Below are 12,528 nucleotides of genomic sequence, written 5' to 3' on the forward strand. Positions count from 1 at the left end.
GGGGAAAAGGGGAGAGGGGAATGTGGGAAGAGACTGAACATAAACTGTGCACCTATGGATGAGGACAATGGGGAGTGGGGAAAGGGCAGAGGGTGGGGTGGGAAGGGGGGGGAAAGGAACACTTGTAATAATATGAACAATAAAAATTTATTTAAAAAAAAAAAAAAACAGGAAACCAAATCCAGTAATTTATATATATATATATATATATATATATATATATATATATATATATATTTTTATTAATTTCAGGGGGGAAAGGAGGAGAGAGGGATAGTAAACAAAAAATTTTGACAAATTTAAAACTTGTTCATGATAAAATATTTTAAACCTACTAAATTTACTGAAGGAAACTTCCTAATTATCATGTAGGCCCGGCAGTGTTTCCCAAAGTGTGGTACGTGTACCCCCAGGGGTACGGGAAGAGTTTGGTGGGGGTATGTGTTGTACCGGAGTTTGGTGGGGATATGCACTGCTCCGTGGTTAGCTGCACCTAATTCTACCTTCTCGTGAGTACGAGGGGTACTCAGTGTTACAAAATTTATAGAAGGGGTACACATATGTCAAAAGTTTGGGAAACACTGGTAGGGCATGTATAAAAATTTTATTGCTGTGAGAATTTTATAATTTCCATTTTTTATTTAAGTCATCTTTTGTAATTTATTTATGGTGTTATAGTAAGGTCTTTTTTTTTTTTTTCTGTTTTGCTATCTGGATTTTTCATCAGTATTTACAGAAAGTACTATCTTTCCCCCCATTGAATTGCCTTGATACTTTTATCAAAAATTAATTGAACATGTATGTGTGGGTCTGATTTTGTTATCCTTTTTCATTGATCTATAAGTTGATTCGATGCTATTCTATCTGAAGTATTCTAGGTTTACATTATATCTTGAAATTTCATAATATAAATATTCCAGTTCTTGTTTTTCCAAAATAGTTTCAGCTATTTTAGGTTTAGATTTTTATGTAAATTTTGGAGTTTTGTCATTTTCCTAAGGCAACTTTTTATTGCATTTAATACGTAGAATAACCTATAAACAAGATGTATCTCATTTTATTTGGGTCATCTTTAATTTCTCTCTGCAGTGTTATGTAGTTTTTTAGTTGGTAGTTTTTTAGCTGTCTTGTGCATCTATAGTAGTAGAAGCCTAGGTGGCCTTCGTGCCCTTGCATGATGCCCTCACATCATCACAAGATAGCTACCCCAATGTCATCACAAGATGGCCACCACAAGATGGCTGGCAGAGGTGGGCAGTTGGGGAACATTGGGTCAGCAAGGGAGGGCAGTTGGGGTGATTGGGCCAGCAGGGGAGGGCAGTTGGGGGTGATTGGGCCGCCAGGAAAGCAGTTAGGCATCAATCAGGCCAGCAGGAGAGCAGTTAGAGGCAATCAGGCTGCAGTCAGAAGCAGTTAGGAGCAATCAGGCAGGCAGAAAGGCAGGCAGGCAGATTGATTATGAACCAGCAGTCCCAGATTGTGAAAGGGATGTCCTAGATTGGAGAGGGTGCAGGCTGGGCTGAGGGACAACCCCCCCCACAAACACACACATAGATTCCGTGCACCAGGCCTCTAGTATTTGATAAATTTATCTCTTAGATAGTGTATGTTCTTATTGTATTTTAAATGGAATTAAAAGATTTTTTTATAATTTCATTGTTGCTAATCCTATATAATAAAAGGCTAATATGCAAATCGACCAAATGGCAGAACAACCAGTTGCCATGACACACACTGACCACCAGGGGCAGACACTCAATTCATGAGCTGCCCCTGGTGGTCAGTGCCGCTCAGCCAGAAGCCCTGAGCTGGGTTCACAGCTGGCGAGTACAGTGGCGGTGGAACTCGGAGCTTCTCATGCCTTTGTGGCAGCACTAAGGATGCAAGGGCTCCTGGATTGCAAGAGGGCTCAGGCCGGGCTGAGGGACACACACACTACCACCACCCACCCATTCCCCTCCTCCCCCCCCACCCCCCCCGAGTGCATGAATTTTGTTCACTGGGCCTCTACTATACAATAAAACAATTTACTTTTAGACAGTGTTTTATAAATGACATTTATTTAGTATTTCATATTTTATTTGCATTATTAATGGAGTTTTTTCAAATATTTGGTTTTTAGAATAAATTATACATATAGTATAATTGGCCATGGTACTTAATTTTTACATATGTGATATTTTAGATTGCTTTTTGTAATTTTATAAGTCACTCTGCATCATATGTTTACCTTTTGTATCATATAATTATCAAGTATTTTATTCCCTACCTTTAAAAGTACTTAGTTTACTTTTTAAAATTACAATAAAACATAAATTTATTTCTATATAAATGCTTTCTTGTTTTATTTCATTAGAAATGTCCTCCCAGATGATAAATATAAAAATAGTTTCTTTTAGAACCAGTCCAATTTTAGTTTTTTCCAAAGAGCTAGTCAGTGGCTCCAACACTGTTTTTAAATGAATCACCTCTGTTTCTTGCTACATTTCTTTATATAGTCTAATGTGAATATTTTAAAGTTGTTTATAGCTTTTATTTAAAACTGCTCCCAAAATAATAATTTACTTTTATAAAATATTCCATAATTGTGGCTTTAGTCTGTATTAGGTGTGTTTTTACTTTAATTCAGCACATATTGATAAATGTTTAAAATTTGAGATTAGGCAAGGAGGGGTCTTCTATAATCAGTTTTAGAGACTAGTTAAAGGCAGCAATTTTTAAAGAATTTTCACACTGAAATGTATTGAGGTCAGTTATCTCTTGATTTTAAGAAAATCTTATTAATAAAAGTGATAGGATCAGAATTTATTGGTTAACAAGTGGAGGGGGGAGGTTTGTTTGTTTTCCTATATTGATATATTTTATTTGTAACCCTTACTAAAGAAATTGTTTTTTCTGTTTTTATAGTTTTGGTAAACAGTTTGGAGGAAAAAGAGGATGTGATTGTCTTGTATTAGAGCCTTCAGAAATGATTGTGGTAAGAACTTTAAAGAATGCTAAATTGGTTTTTTATGTGCTTTAGTTTCAACTTTAAATGTAATAGGCTTTCAAATACTCAAGGAGGTTCCATTACTATGATTTTTTAAATATTTTATTAAGTAGCATCAGAACCATTTACCAAGTTTGATACATTTTTATCTAATTTTTTTTTTTTTTTGGTCCTTGAGAGAATTTGAAATATGATACAATTCTATATAACAGGTTCCAAATTTGGTCATTTCTTTTACCACTTCTACCAGAAATTTTAAATACGTAAAGGCTTTTAAAAGTGACCCTTAAGTTTCAAGTATTTTCTCTTTCCTCTTCAGTGTACTTAATAATAATTGAATATCTATGTTCTGTGCCTTCAACTTGCAGGAAAGAGAAAAAAATGAAAGACAATTCTGTTTAAGTAAGAAATGGTTTAGATCTTAATAATTTTACTTTAAGAGTGTACTTAAGGAATAATTCTTTACTTTTTCCTAAGAAAGCTAGGTAGTTGATGTAACTTGAGAAAACACTGACTTTTTTTTTAAGCATTTGAAAAATCCAGAACACAGCTCTCTTTTACCTTGTTCTGAGATGACCTTACTAGAAAATAGCTTATACTGAATGGGCTCATTGTCCTATTTGCATCTCATGTAGATGATCATGTCATTTGATTTGATTTAAACTGTTGAGAAGTGAGGTTGAATTCTTAAGGAAGCATTTGAATGCCAGGGCACTAAAAAAACTAAACAGATTTCTAAGACTATAGTCAGATTGACATCTTCAAGTAGTTTCTGTTTTCTCTCCCCCAAACTGCATCATCTACACTATCGAGAGTTAAGTGTTCTATATTTTATTTATTTATTTATTTATTTATTTATTTATTGATCGATCTCAGGATAGAAGAGATAGAAACATCAGTGATGAAAATTATTGATTGGTTGCCTTTTATCTGGGGATCGAGCCCACAACCCAGGCATGTATCCTGACCAGGAATCAAACCATGACCTCCTGGTTCATAGGTTGACACTCAACCACTGAGCCACACTGGCTGGGCCAGTGTCCTATGTATAATAATAAAAGGGTAATGTGCTAATTAGATCGGACAGCCGAACGACCTTCCAGGTGAAGCTGTGGCTGAAGGGCCCAGGCAAGCCGCTGTGGCTAACAGGGCCAAGCCCCTTGCACGAATTTCATACCTTGGGACTCTAGTATTTTATAAAAACAAAAGGATTTTAAGCTCTTAAAAGGCAAAGATTATATGTCTTATTTTGTATAGTACTGCCTGCATAGTAAGTATTCAGTGAATTGTGCTTGAATTAAGTTTGTTCAAGGCTTAGACTATGTATTTTATGCTTATTTTCTTTAAGTGTTGTTATAGATGGCATACTTATTACAGCCTCGGAACTGTCTTTTTAAAATAAATATATTGAGGAACGTGGCAAGAAAACTACCTCAGGCACTTCTGGTATTCTTATTTATCAGTTGATGTTACCCCTCCCCCCCCTTTTCCCTTCCATACTTTATGGGGAAAGAGTAGTGCTTTTATTAGTATTTACATTGTTTTATTGTGATACAATACAATTAACATAAAATTATCAAACTTAACCATTTCAGTGTAATTATTAAATTAGTTTTCTTTTGAAATTAAAGGGAAAACTTTTACTTTCTCCACCCCAAACTTGGAGTTAGCCTTTTCTCTAAGGAGAGAAACTGAGATCTGACTGCCAGTTGTTGTCATTGCTCTATGTGACTAATTGCTATTAGGCCTCTCAGGGAAGAGAGCTAGAAAATGTCTGAGTGTATGTATACACTACATATATGTGTATACACATGTCTGTATTTGTTTTCTAATCTGTATATCTGTTTAAAACCCAGAGTTTATTTTGTTTTTTCCTTATTCATATCTTCTCTATCAGTGAGAAACTTGTTTTTCAATATATTTACTTATACATAAGGCAGTGTAAGAATAGCTTGTTCAGCCCTGGTTGGTGCTTCAGAGGTTAGAGCATTGGCCCATGCATCAAAGGGTCTCGGGTTCAATTTCTGGTGAAGGGCACATAACTAGGTTGCAGGTTTGATCCCCGGCCCTAGTTAGGACATGTGAGGAAGGCAAACAATAGGTGTGTCTCTCTCACATCGACATTTCTCTCTCCCTCCTACTTCCCTCCCTCTTTTCCTCCCTCCCTCCTTTCCACTCTCTCAATGGAAACAAATGCCATTGGAAGACTTGCTTGTCCATAACATTGTAGAAAGCACTATTAGCTATAGTCTTTATATACACATCTTTATATATTTTAAATGTATGCTTTGTTTAGATTTAAAAAATGCATATTCCTTATAACCTTCCTCTATATTAAAATACAAAGTATTCTCATCACACACCCTATAAAGTAAGGAACTATTCCAAAAATTAGAGGGGCCAGGCAAAAGGATAGAGCATCCAGATTGAAGATATAAGTGACTTACATTGACCAAATCTGGGACAATTTGGTGTAATACAAATTAAAAAATCATAGTAATTGATAGTACCTTCATGTATAATACTGGAATTTGTAAGTTCTACTGATAAGGAAGGAAAAGGAGAGAGAGAGGGAGAAAGGGAGGAAGGGAGGAAGGAAGGAAAGAGGGAAAAAGGAAAGGTTTTCATAATAGTCCAAAGATAACTAATAAATATGGAACAAAAGATTAAGTTAGAAAATCATCAATGAGTGGTAAAACTTGTGGCTCATGTTTATTAGAAACAGAACATTTACATAGTCTCAGAGTTATCTCCCCACAGACTACTTATAAAGGGAAAAATTATCAGGTTTTTGATGGGGAAACGAAAAGGATACCATTGTAACAAAAATCATCCCCACCACTATCAACATAAATACAAACTGATATCATACCACTCCTGATTCATATGATTCACTGAGGACTAAAATCATTATCTGATATATTCCTGCCAGAAATGCATACCTGGATCTAATTATTAGGAAATATCAGACATATCAAATTGAAGACATTCTATAAATTGACTGGTCTATACTCTTAAACTATCCCGATGTCAAGAAACAGATGAAGAAACAGTTCCAGATTAAAGGAGAAAAGAGACACTATTAAATGCAACGCTTGATTTTATACTAAATATTGAAAGGAAGGCAGGGCATAGGTTAAGTGTTGGTACAGTTGATCTTAGATTATTAAGTCATATTTCCTGATTTTGATAATTGTACTGAGGTTTTGTAAGACAAAATCTTTGTTCTTTGGAAATATATGTTGACATGTTTGGGATCAAGAAGCACTCTATTCAATTTATACTCAAATGTTTTAGGGGGGAAAATGCAGATATACACATAAAATTTTTAAAATCACCAAAAAATCACATTATGTATACGTGTATATATATTTATGATTGGTGATTTTTAATTCCAAGTCCACATTTTATTGATGATCAGCATGGTTTAAAATGCTTTATGTGTTATAGAAGAAAAGAATCCAAAATAATTTCAAGATTTTTGAGATTTCTGAAGGATTTGTCATTTTATCATATTGATGAATCTTGTTGTTTTTCTTCAGTTATTCACTATTTTAATATATTTTGAAAAATGTATTGAACATTTTGAATCAGTACAAATCTTTGTGTACATCTGTGAAATTATTTAGAACTCATAAAAATGCTTGGTCTGAGTGTAAATATGTTTGTAAGTATATGTGTACTATTTTGATAAGTACTGTCATGATTTTATTATGTACTATATATTTATACGAATTTGAATAATTCCACAGGTAATTGGGAATACTGGTACCTGTGATAAACACCCTCCTGGTTATCTGAAATATTAGTCATCTTAATCTAGCACATTATATGGAAATCTCCTTGCTTTAACTTATGCATATTCTCATATACTTATTTGGGGACTTGTTTTTTCTTATATCTCTGGCCCATTTTTCTACTTGGATTATTTATTTGTTCATTACATTATAAGCTTTACATTAGTAAGTTAATGAGCCTTTTTATTTATAAATTTATCATTTGTTAACTTTATATCTAACATGAATTTTTGTCATTTATTTATTTATTTTGTTCTTTTTTTATCCTTTTATGTTACGACTTTTTGGTTTGCAGTCATGCTTATTAGAAAGACCTTCCCCATGACAATATCATTGATCTTTTAACTGGCATTGCTTTATAGAAGTTTATTAGTTCATTATTTTAACTTTTAAATCTGACTTTACTAGGTAATCAGAGAAAATAGTAACAACTTAACTACCTCTCTTTCAATATTTCCTCCTAAAACAACTGTATAAGAAGAGTAAAAAAAAAATCTATACACACTGCTTTAGCATAAATTGAAAACAGAGAATGCCCAAATTTGAAAATAATTGTAAATAAAAGTGAAACCACTAATCCCTAGCATGTGATCTCTCACACTCCCATCTTACTCCTATCTCTCAATAAGGCTCTGTGATGAGCAAAGGCTGACTAAGCAGAACTGCAGAAAACAGAAGATGGAAGCTAGCAAATGGATGTCAAGTTGACCTGCACTGCCAAAAAGACTGACCATCTCATTAAGTTTTAAATTAAATGTATGTGTACATGTGTATGGAAGTTTTTTTAAATTATGAGTAATTTGCAGAAGTATTCTAAGTGCATAAACTCAGGGTTAGGACAGAAGATAAAAAGAAACAAGTTTTCTTTGGCATTGAAATGCTGAAGAAGAAAAGTAAATGGGGAAGTTTTAGGTTTCTGCAAGACAAAGTGAACACAAAATCAAGGTCTTTACCCCTCCCACCAGCAAAACCAAAGGAAAAATGCATCCTAAAATTTCTGGACTTCAAAATATTCAACAAAGGAGGGAACCTTTTAAACTAGGAATCTTATAAAAACATCCTAGTACCATAAAAAGGTAAAAAGAGAAAATTAATAAATCCATATGTAGCTGTTACAAAAATATAAGATGATATTAATTACATATCAACGGTGAGAAATTCCTCCCCACCCCAGAAAAATAACCACAAACATGAAAACTGATGACACTCCAGACAGAACAACATATATTCAATCAAGCATTTGAGGATATTAAAAAACCATGTAAAATCAAATTTTAAAACCAAGCAAAGAAAGTGGGCAAAAGAATATGGAGTAAAAGGAGTATGAACTTAATAAAGAAATAGAATACAAAGAAAAAATTGTATTTGAAACAAATAACTTACAAGGTGCCCCAGGTAGAGTCTATTCAAATGAAAATTTACTAGTAATAAGGTACATTGAAAGAAAGGAAGGGAAAGAACCAAATGAATAAAATTATACAAAGAATGAAGTAAAAAAGTGTTAGATACACTGTATTATATTCTTGAAAGATACTGAGAGGAATTTTAAACATTCTCACATAAATGAAATGGCAATTATGTGTCATGATTGACGTGTTAGCTAAGTGTTGTCTGGTAATTGTTTTGCATATATAAAAGTGTCAAATCACATCATCTTAAACTTATACAATATTATACATCTGTCAGTTATATTGCAAAGCTGGAAAAAAATCAAGTACTAAAGAAAATAGTGGAAATTCAAACTATTAAATTTCAAAGATAAAAAAATCCTCATTATTTCTAGGCCAAATGTTATATAACTCCCGAAGACAAAAGAATTACACTAGTTTAGACATTTTTAAAATCCACTAAGGTAACCAAAAATAGGCAACAGTGGAGGGGCATTTAAAAAATAACAAAAACAAAATGTGACCCAATGATTTTGTATCCAGCCACAGCTTTTTAGATAAGTAGGTTATGGAAAAGTAGCTTTCAGCATATAAGAACTTGAGGAATAATGCAGAACTACTTTTAAGGAATCTACTAGAGGATGTTTTATCCAACTAAGAAATAAATGGGAAAACCTCAGCAAAAAAAGTGATGATGAGCATTTAAAATATAGAAATTTGCTATGACTAAAAATAAGATAGGGAGGGATGTGAGGGAAAGACTATTGAACATATGTTACATGTTGTGATAAAGTAGAAATAAGACAACTGGAAAAAGGAGGAAAAGTAGTGAAATAGGAAAAAGGAATGTTCATTGATTATTTTGTGCATTGCATAAACAACGGATGAAAGAGTTAAAACGCCAGGAAAAGCTGCTAAGTTAGAGAATATCAGGTCTGGGATTTGATTTTCCTGTATTTACAAGCTATCATTTCACTAGTGACCCGGTGCACGGGTTCATGCACATTAAAAGGAAATTAATTAGAAATTTAATTAGAAATTAAAAAGTGGGGCAAAACTGGATGAGATGGGCCAAACTTACTCTGGAGTCAACCTCCCGTGGTCTCTCCCCAGCCTCTGCGGAGTGAATGGGGTCCCTCAGCCTGGCCTGTGGAGATTGGGACAAAACCAGCTCTCCAACATCCCCCAAGGGGTCTCAGAGTGTGAGGGGACACTCTGCAAAATTGCTGTCGCACAGGATGTGGAATGCAAACGCAAGTGTGCAGTAAACCAGATTCGGGGCGGACAGTGCCCCAGCTTCATCATATCCCACAGCTGAAGGTGGAATCGCATAGCCCCACGAGGAATCGGGCTTCCTCCACTCTGGTTTCAGGGTGCATCACCGGAGAACCGCGACTGCTAAGTCACTGCAGCTTGGCAGCTCCTGTGTTGAGCATCTGCCCTCTGGTGGTCAGTGTGCATTATAGCATCCGGTCAGACAGTGGGAGGAACACAGCATATTAGCCATTTATTTATATATATAGATGGGTTTCTGGCTCAAAACACTTGGGCCAGAAACAAAAGACTTTATGACTCATGATGTAACAAACAGAATAATGATTGACTTATTTCTGTAGGTTCCCTTTGTTCCCCAAGTCTCATGGAGTTAATGCTAGATGGTCACATGGATGCCAAACACTTAATAGGTTTGCATTGCAGCTAAGAAACACTGAGCTTGGGGAATGTACTGGTGTTACAGTAGACAAGCCTTCTCTTAATTCAGCCAGAAACAGTACTTATCCTTCAGGATTTCTTGCTGCAACACAACTCTGAAAAATATTTAAGTGAATAGCAGTTAGGATTTAATATTTTTGGCACACTTAGCAAAATATTGTAGAAGTAGAAGAAAGACTCTTTCCCAACAGATGGTAAAAGGTAATAAGAAAACAGGCAGACAATAACCGGCATTGGCAATGGTACAGAGCAGTGATTTTTTTCAACCAGTGTGCCACAAAAATTTATAAAATATGCAGTACCTGACTTATTTAGTGAAAGGCACTAACTTCTTTTCCCTTAGATTGTAAAAAAGAAAAAAAATTTACAAGAGCTAACTCCAGTGCTGTGTTGAACCATAAATATATAGGTTATATATTAGAGTTACATCTTATTGGTCATGTCATATAATAAGGTTCTGTATGATTGGTTAATTGTTAGTACCAGAAATTCTTATATACAAGTATAGGCACCTGCTGTTTTTAAAAAGTCACTTTGGAGCCAAAAGGATAGGAGCAATCGTTTTTATTATCCTATACAATAAAAGGCTAATATGCAAATTGTCCCCTCAACTGGTTTGACCAGGGGGCAGGGCTGCCAACCGCCTGCAGCCCTTTCCCCAGCTGGCTAGACCCTACCAATGTATGAATTTGTGCACTGGGCCACTAGTTATGTAAATAAAAATTAGACCTATTTTTTGTCAGATTGGCAAAAACTATATATTTTTAATGTACTACAGAATTTTAGTAATTAGTTTATGTGTGCCATGATATGAAAAATGTTGAGAATCCGGTATAGAGAAATGTAAGCTCTTATACATTGCTGGGAGAAATATAAAATGGTGAGACTACTTTGAAAAACAATCTGATAGTTTTTCAAACAGTTAAAATATAGTTGCCAGGTGACCCCTCAGTTTCACTTGTTAAGTATATACTCAAGGGAATTGAAAACTTAAAACATAAACTCTTGTTCACTACTGTTCATAACATTATTCATAATAACTAAAAGAAACAAACCAATGCCCATCAACTTGATAAATGAATAAACAAAATGTTATCTTCCTATATAATAAAGGGATAATATGCAAATTGACCCTAATGGTGGAATAACAGGTTGCTATGATGGGAACTGACCACCAGGGGGCAGACACAATGCAGGAGCTGCCCCCTGGTGGTCAGTGTGCTCAGCTACAAGCTGGGCTGACAGCTGCAAGCTCAGCGGCCATGACAGGAGTCTCTCCCACTTCCTTGGCAGTGCTAAGGATGTCCGAGGGCTCCCGGGCTGCCAGAGAGATGTCTGTCAGCCAGCTTAGGCCTGATCCCCTGGGGAGCAGGCCCAAGGCAGTAGGTGGACATCCCCTGAGGGCTCCCAGACTGCAAGAGAGTGCAGGCTGAGCTGAGAGACCCCCACCCCGAATGCACGAATTTTCGTGCACCGGGCCTCTGGTCCTATATAATAAAGAGCTAATAGGCTAATTAGACCAGACAGCAGAATGACCTTCCAGAGCAACCTTCCACACAACCTTTTAAAACAACCAGTGGGCGGGGCCATGGGGCCTGAGGCAACTGGGGCTGCAACTGCCAAGCTCCTTGCACTAATTTTCTGCACCAGGCCTCTAATATGTCCGTATAATGGGAAATTGTTTTGCAATAAAAAGGAATCAAGTATTGATATATATTTCATTATGAACTTTGAAGACATTCTAAATAAGCCAAAGACAAAAAGCCACATATGGTATGATCCCATTTTTATGAAATACCTGGAATAGGGAAATTCCTAGGGACAAAAAGTAAATGCTAATGGATATGAGATTTTTTTGTTGGGGGATGGTGAAACTGTTCTGGATATTAGTTGTACAGTTCTGTAAGTACATTAAAAAGCCACTGAATTGTACACTTCAAAAGGTTGAATTTTATGGTGTGTGAATTATATCTCAATATAAAAAAATTGCAAACCCTGGCTGGGTAGCTCAGTTGATTAGAGCGTTGGTCTGATATGCCAAGGTTGTGAGTTTGATCTCTGGCCAGGCACATACAAAAATCAAACAATGAATGCATAAATAAGTGGACCAACAAATGCATTTTTCTCTCTCTCTTTTTCCCCCTCCCTCTCCGTTTCCTTCTCCCCCTCTAAAATCAACCGATCGATAAAACAGAAAAAGGTTATAGTATAAAAAAAAATGTAGGTCTTCCTAAGTACCAAAAAAAAAACCTTTTAATTTGAAAGCAAGGAACATACATTTCAGAGAGAAATAAATATAGCCAAATACACATAATTATAAAATGTTATAAATTTGAGATAAATATTTATCATACCAGTAAATATAAATATACTTCATCTACCTATTATAAGGAAAATGCGTTATTGTCATTAGGAGTCAACTTTTTTTTCTAACATTAGAGTTAATACCAAATCACATATATTAAGTAACAATTCTAGTTCAAAATTTGAATTGTCAGTATCAACATAAGACTTTTAAAAATATATATTTTCTAAGTTGTTTTACTTTATGAAAAAATGTTATCCTCTGGGCTTTTCATTTTAAAAGCTTGGAAGGAGTGCCCACCAAGTAGTTTTAACTATTCCTAGAGGTTAAAGAACC

General features: G+C 35.1%; 1 protein-coding gene across 5 annotated transcripts in view; it reads left to right on the forward strand.

Moving 5' to 3' along the window:
* Window positions 1-12,528, forward strand: part of RAPGEF6 (Rap guanine nucleotide exchange factor 6) — a 156,960-nt gene that overhangs the window by 27,652 nt on the left and 116,780 nt on the right. For all 5 annotated transcript variants that reach the window (XM_084886552.1, XM_084886553.1, XM_084886548.1 and 2 more), the window contains exon 5: window positions 2,908-2,977. In XM_084886552.1, coding sequence (XP_084742678.1) covers window positions 2,908-2,977 — 70 coding nt within the window. The remainder of the gene's footprint in view (window positions 1-2,907; window positions 2,978-12,528) is intronic.

Source organism: Pipistrellus hanaki, assembly GCF_964339955.1.
Source record: "Pipistrellus hanaki genome assembly, chromosome: 5".
Taxonomy (NCBI): domain Eukaryota; kingdom Metazoa; phylum Chordata; class Mammalia; order Chiroptera; family Vespertilionidae; genus Pipistrellus; species Pipistrellus hanaki.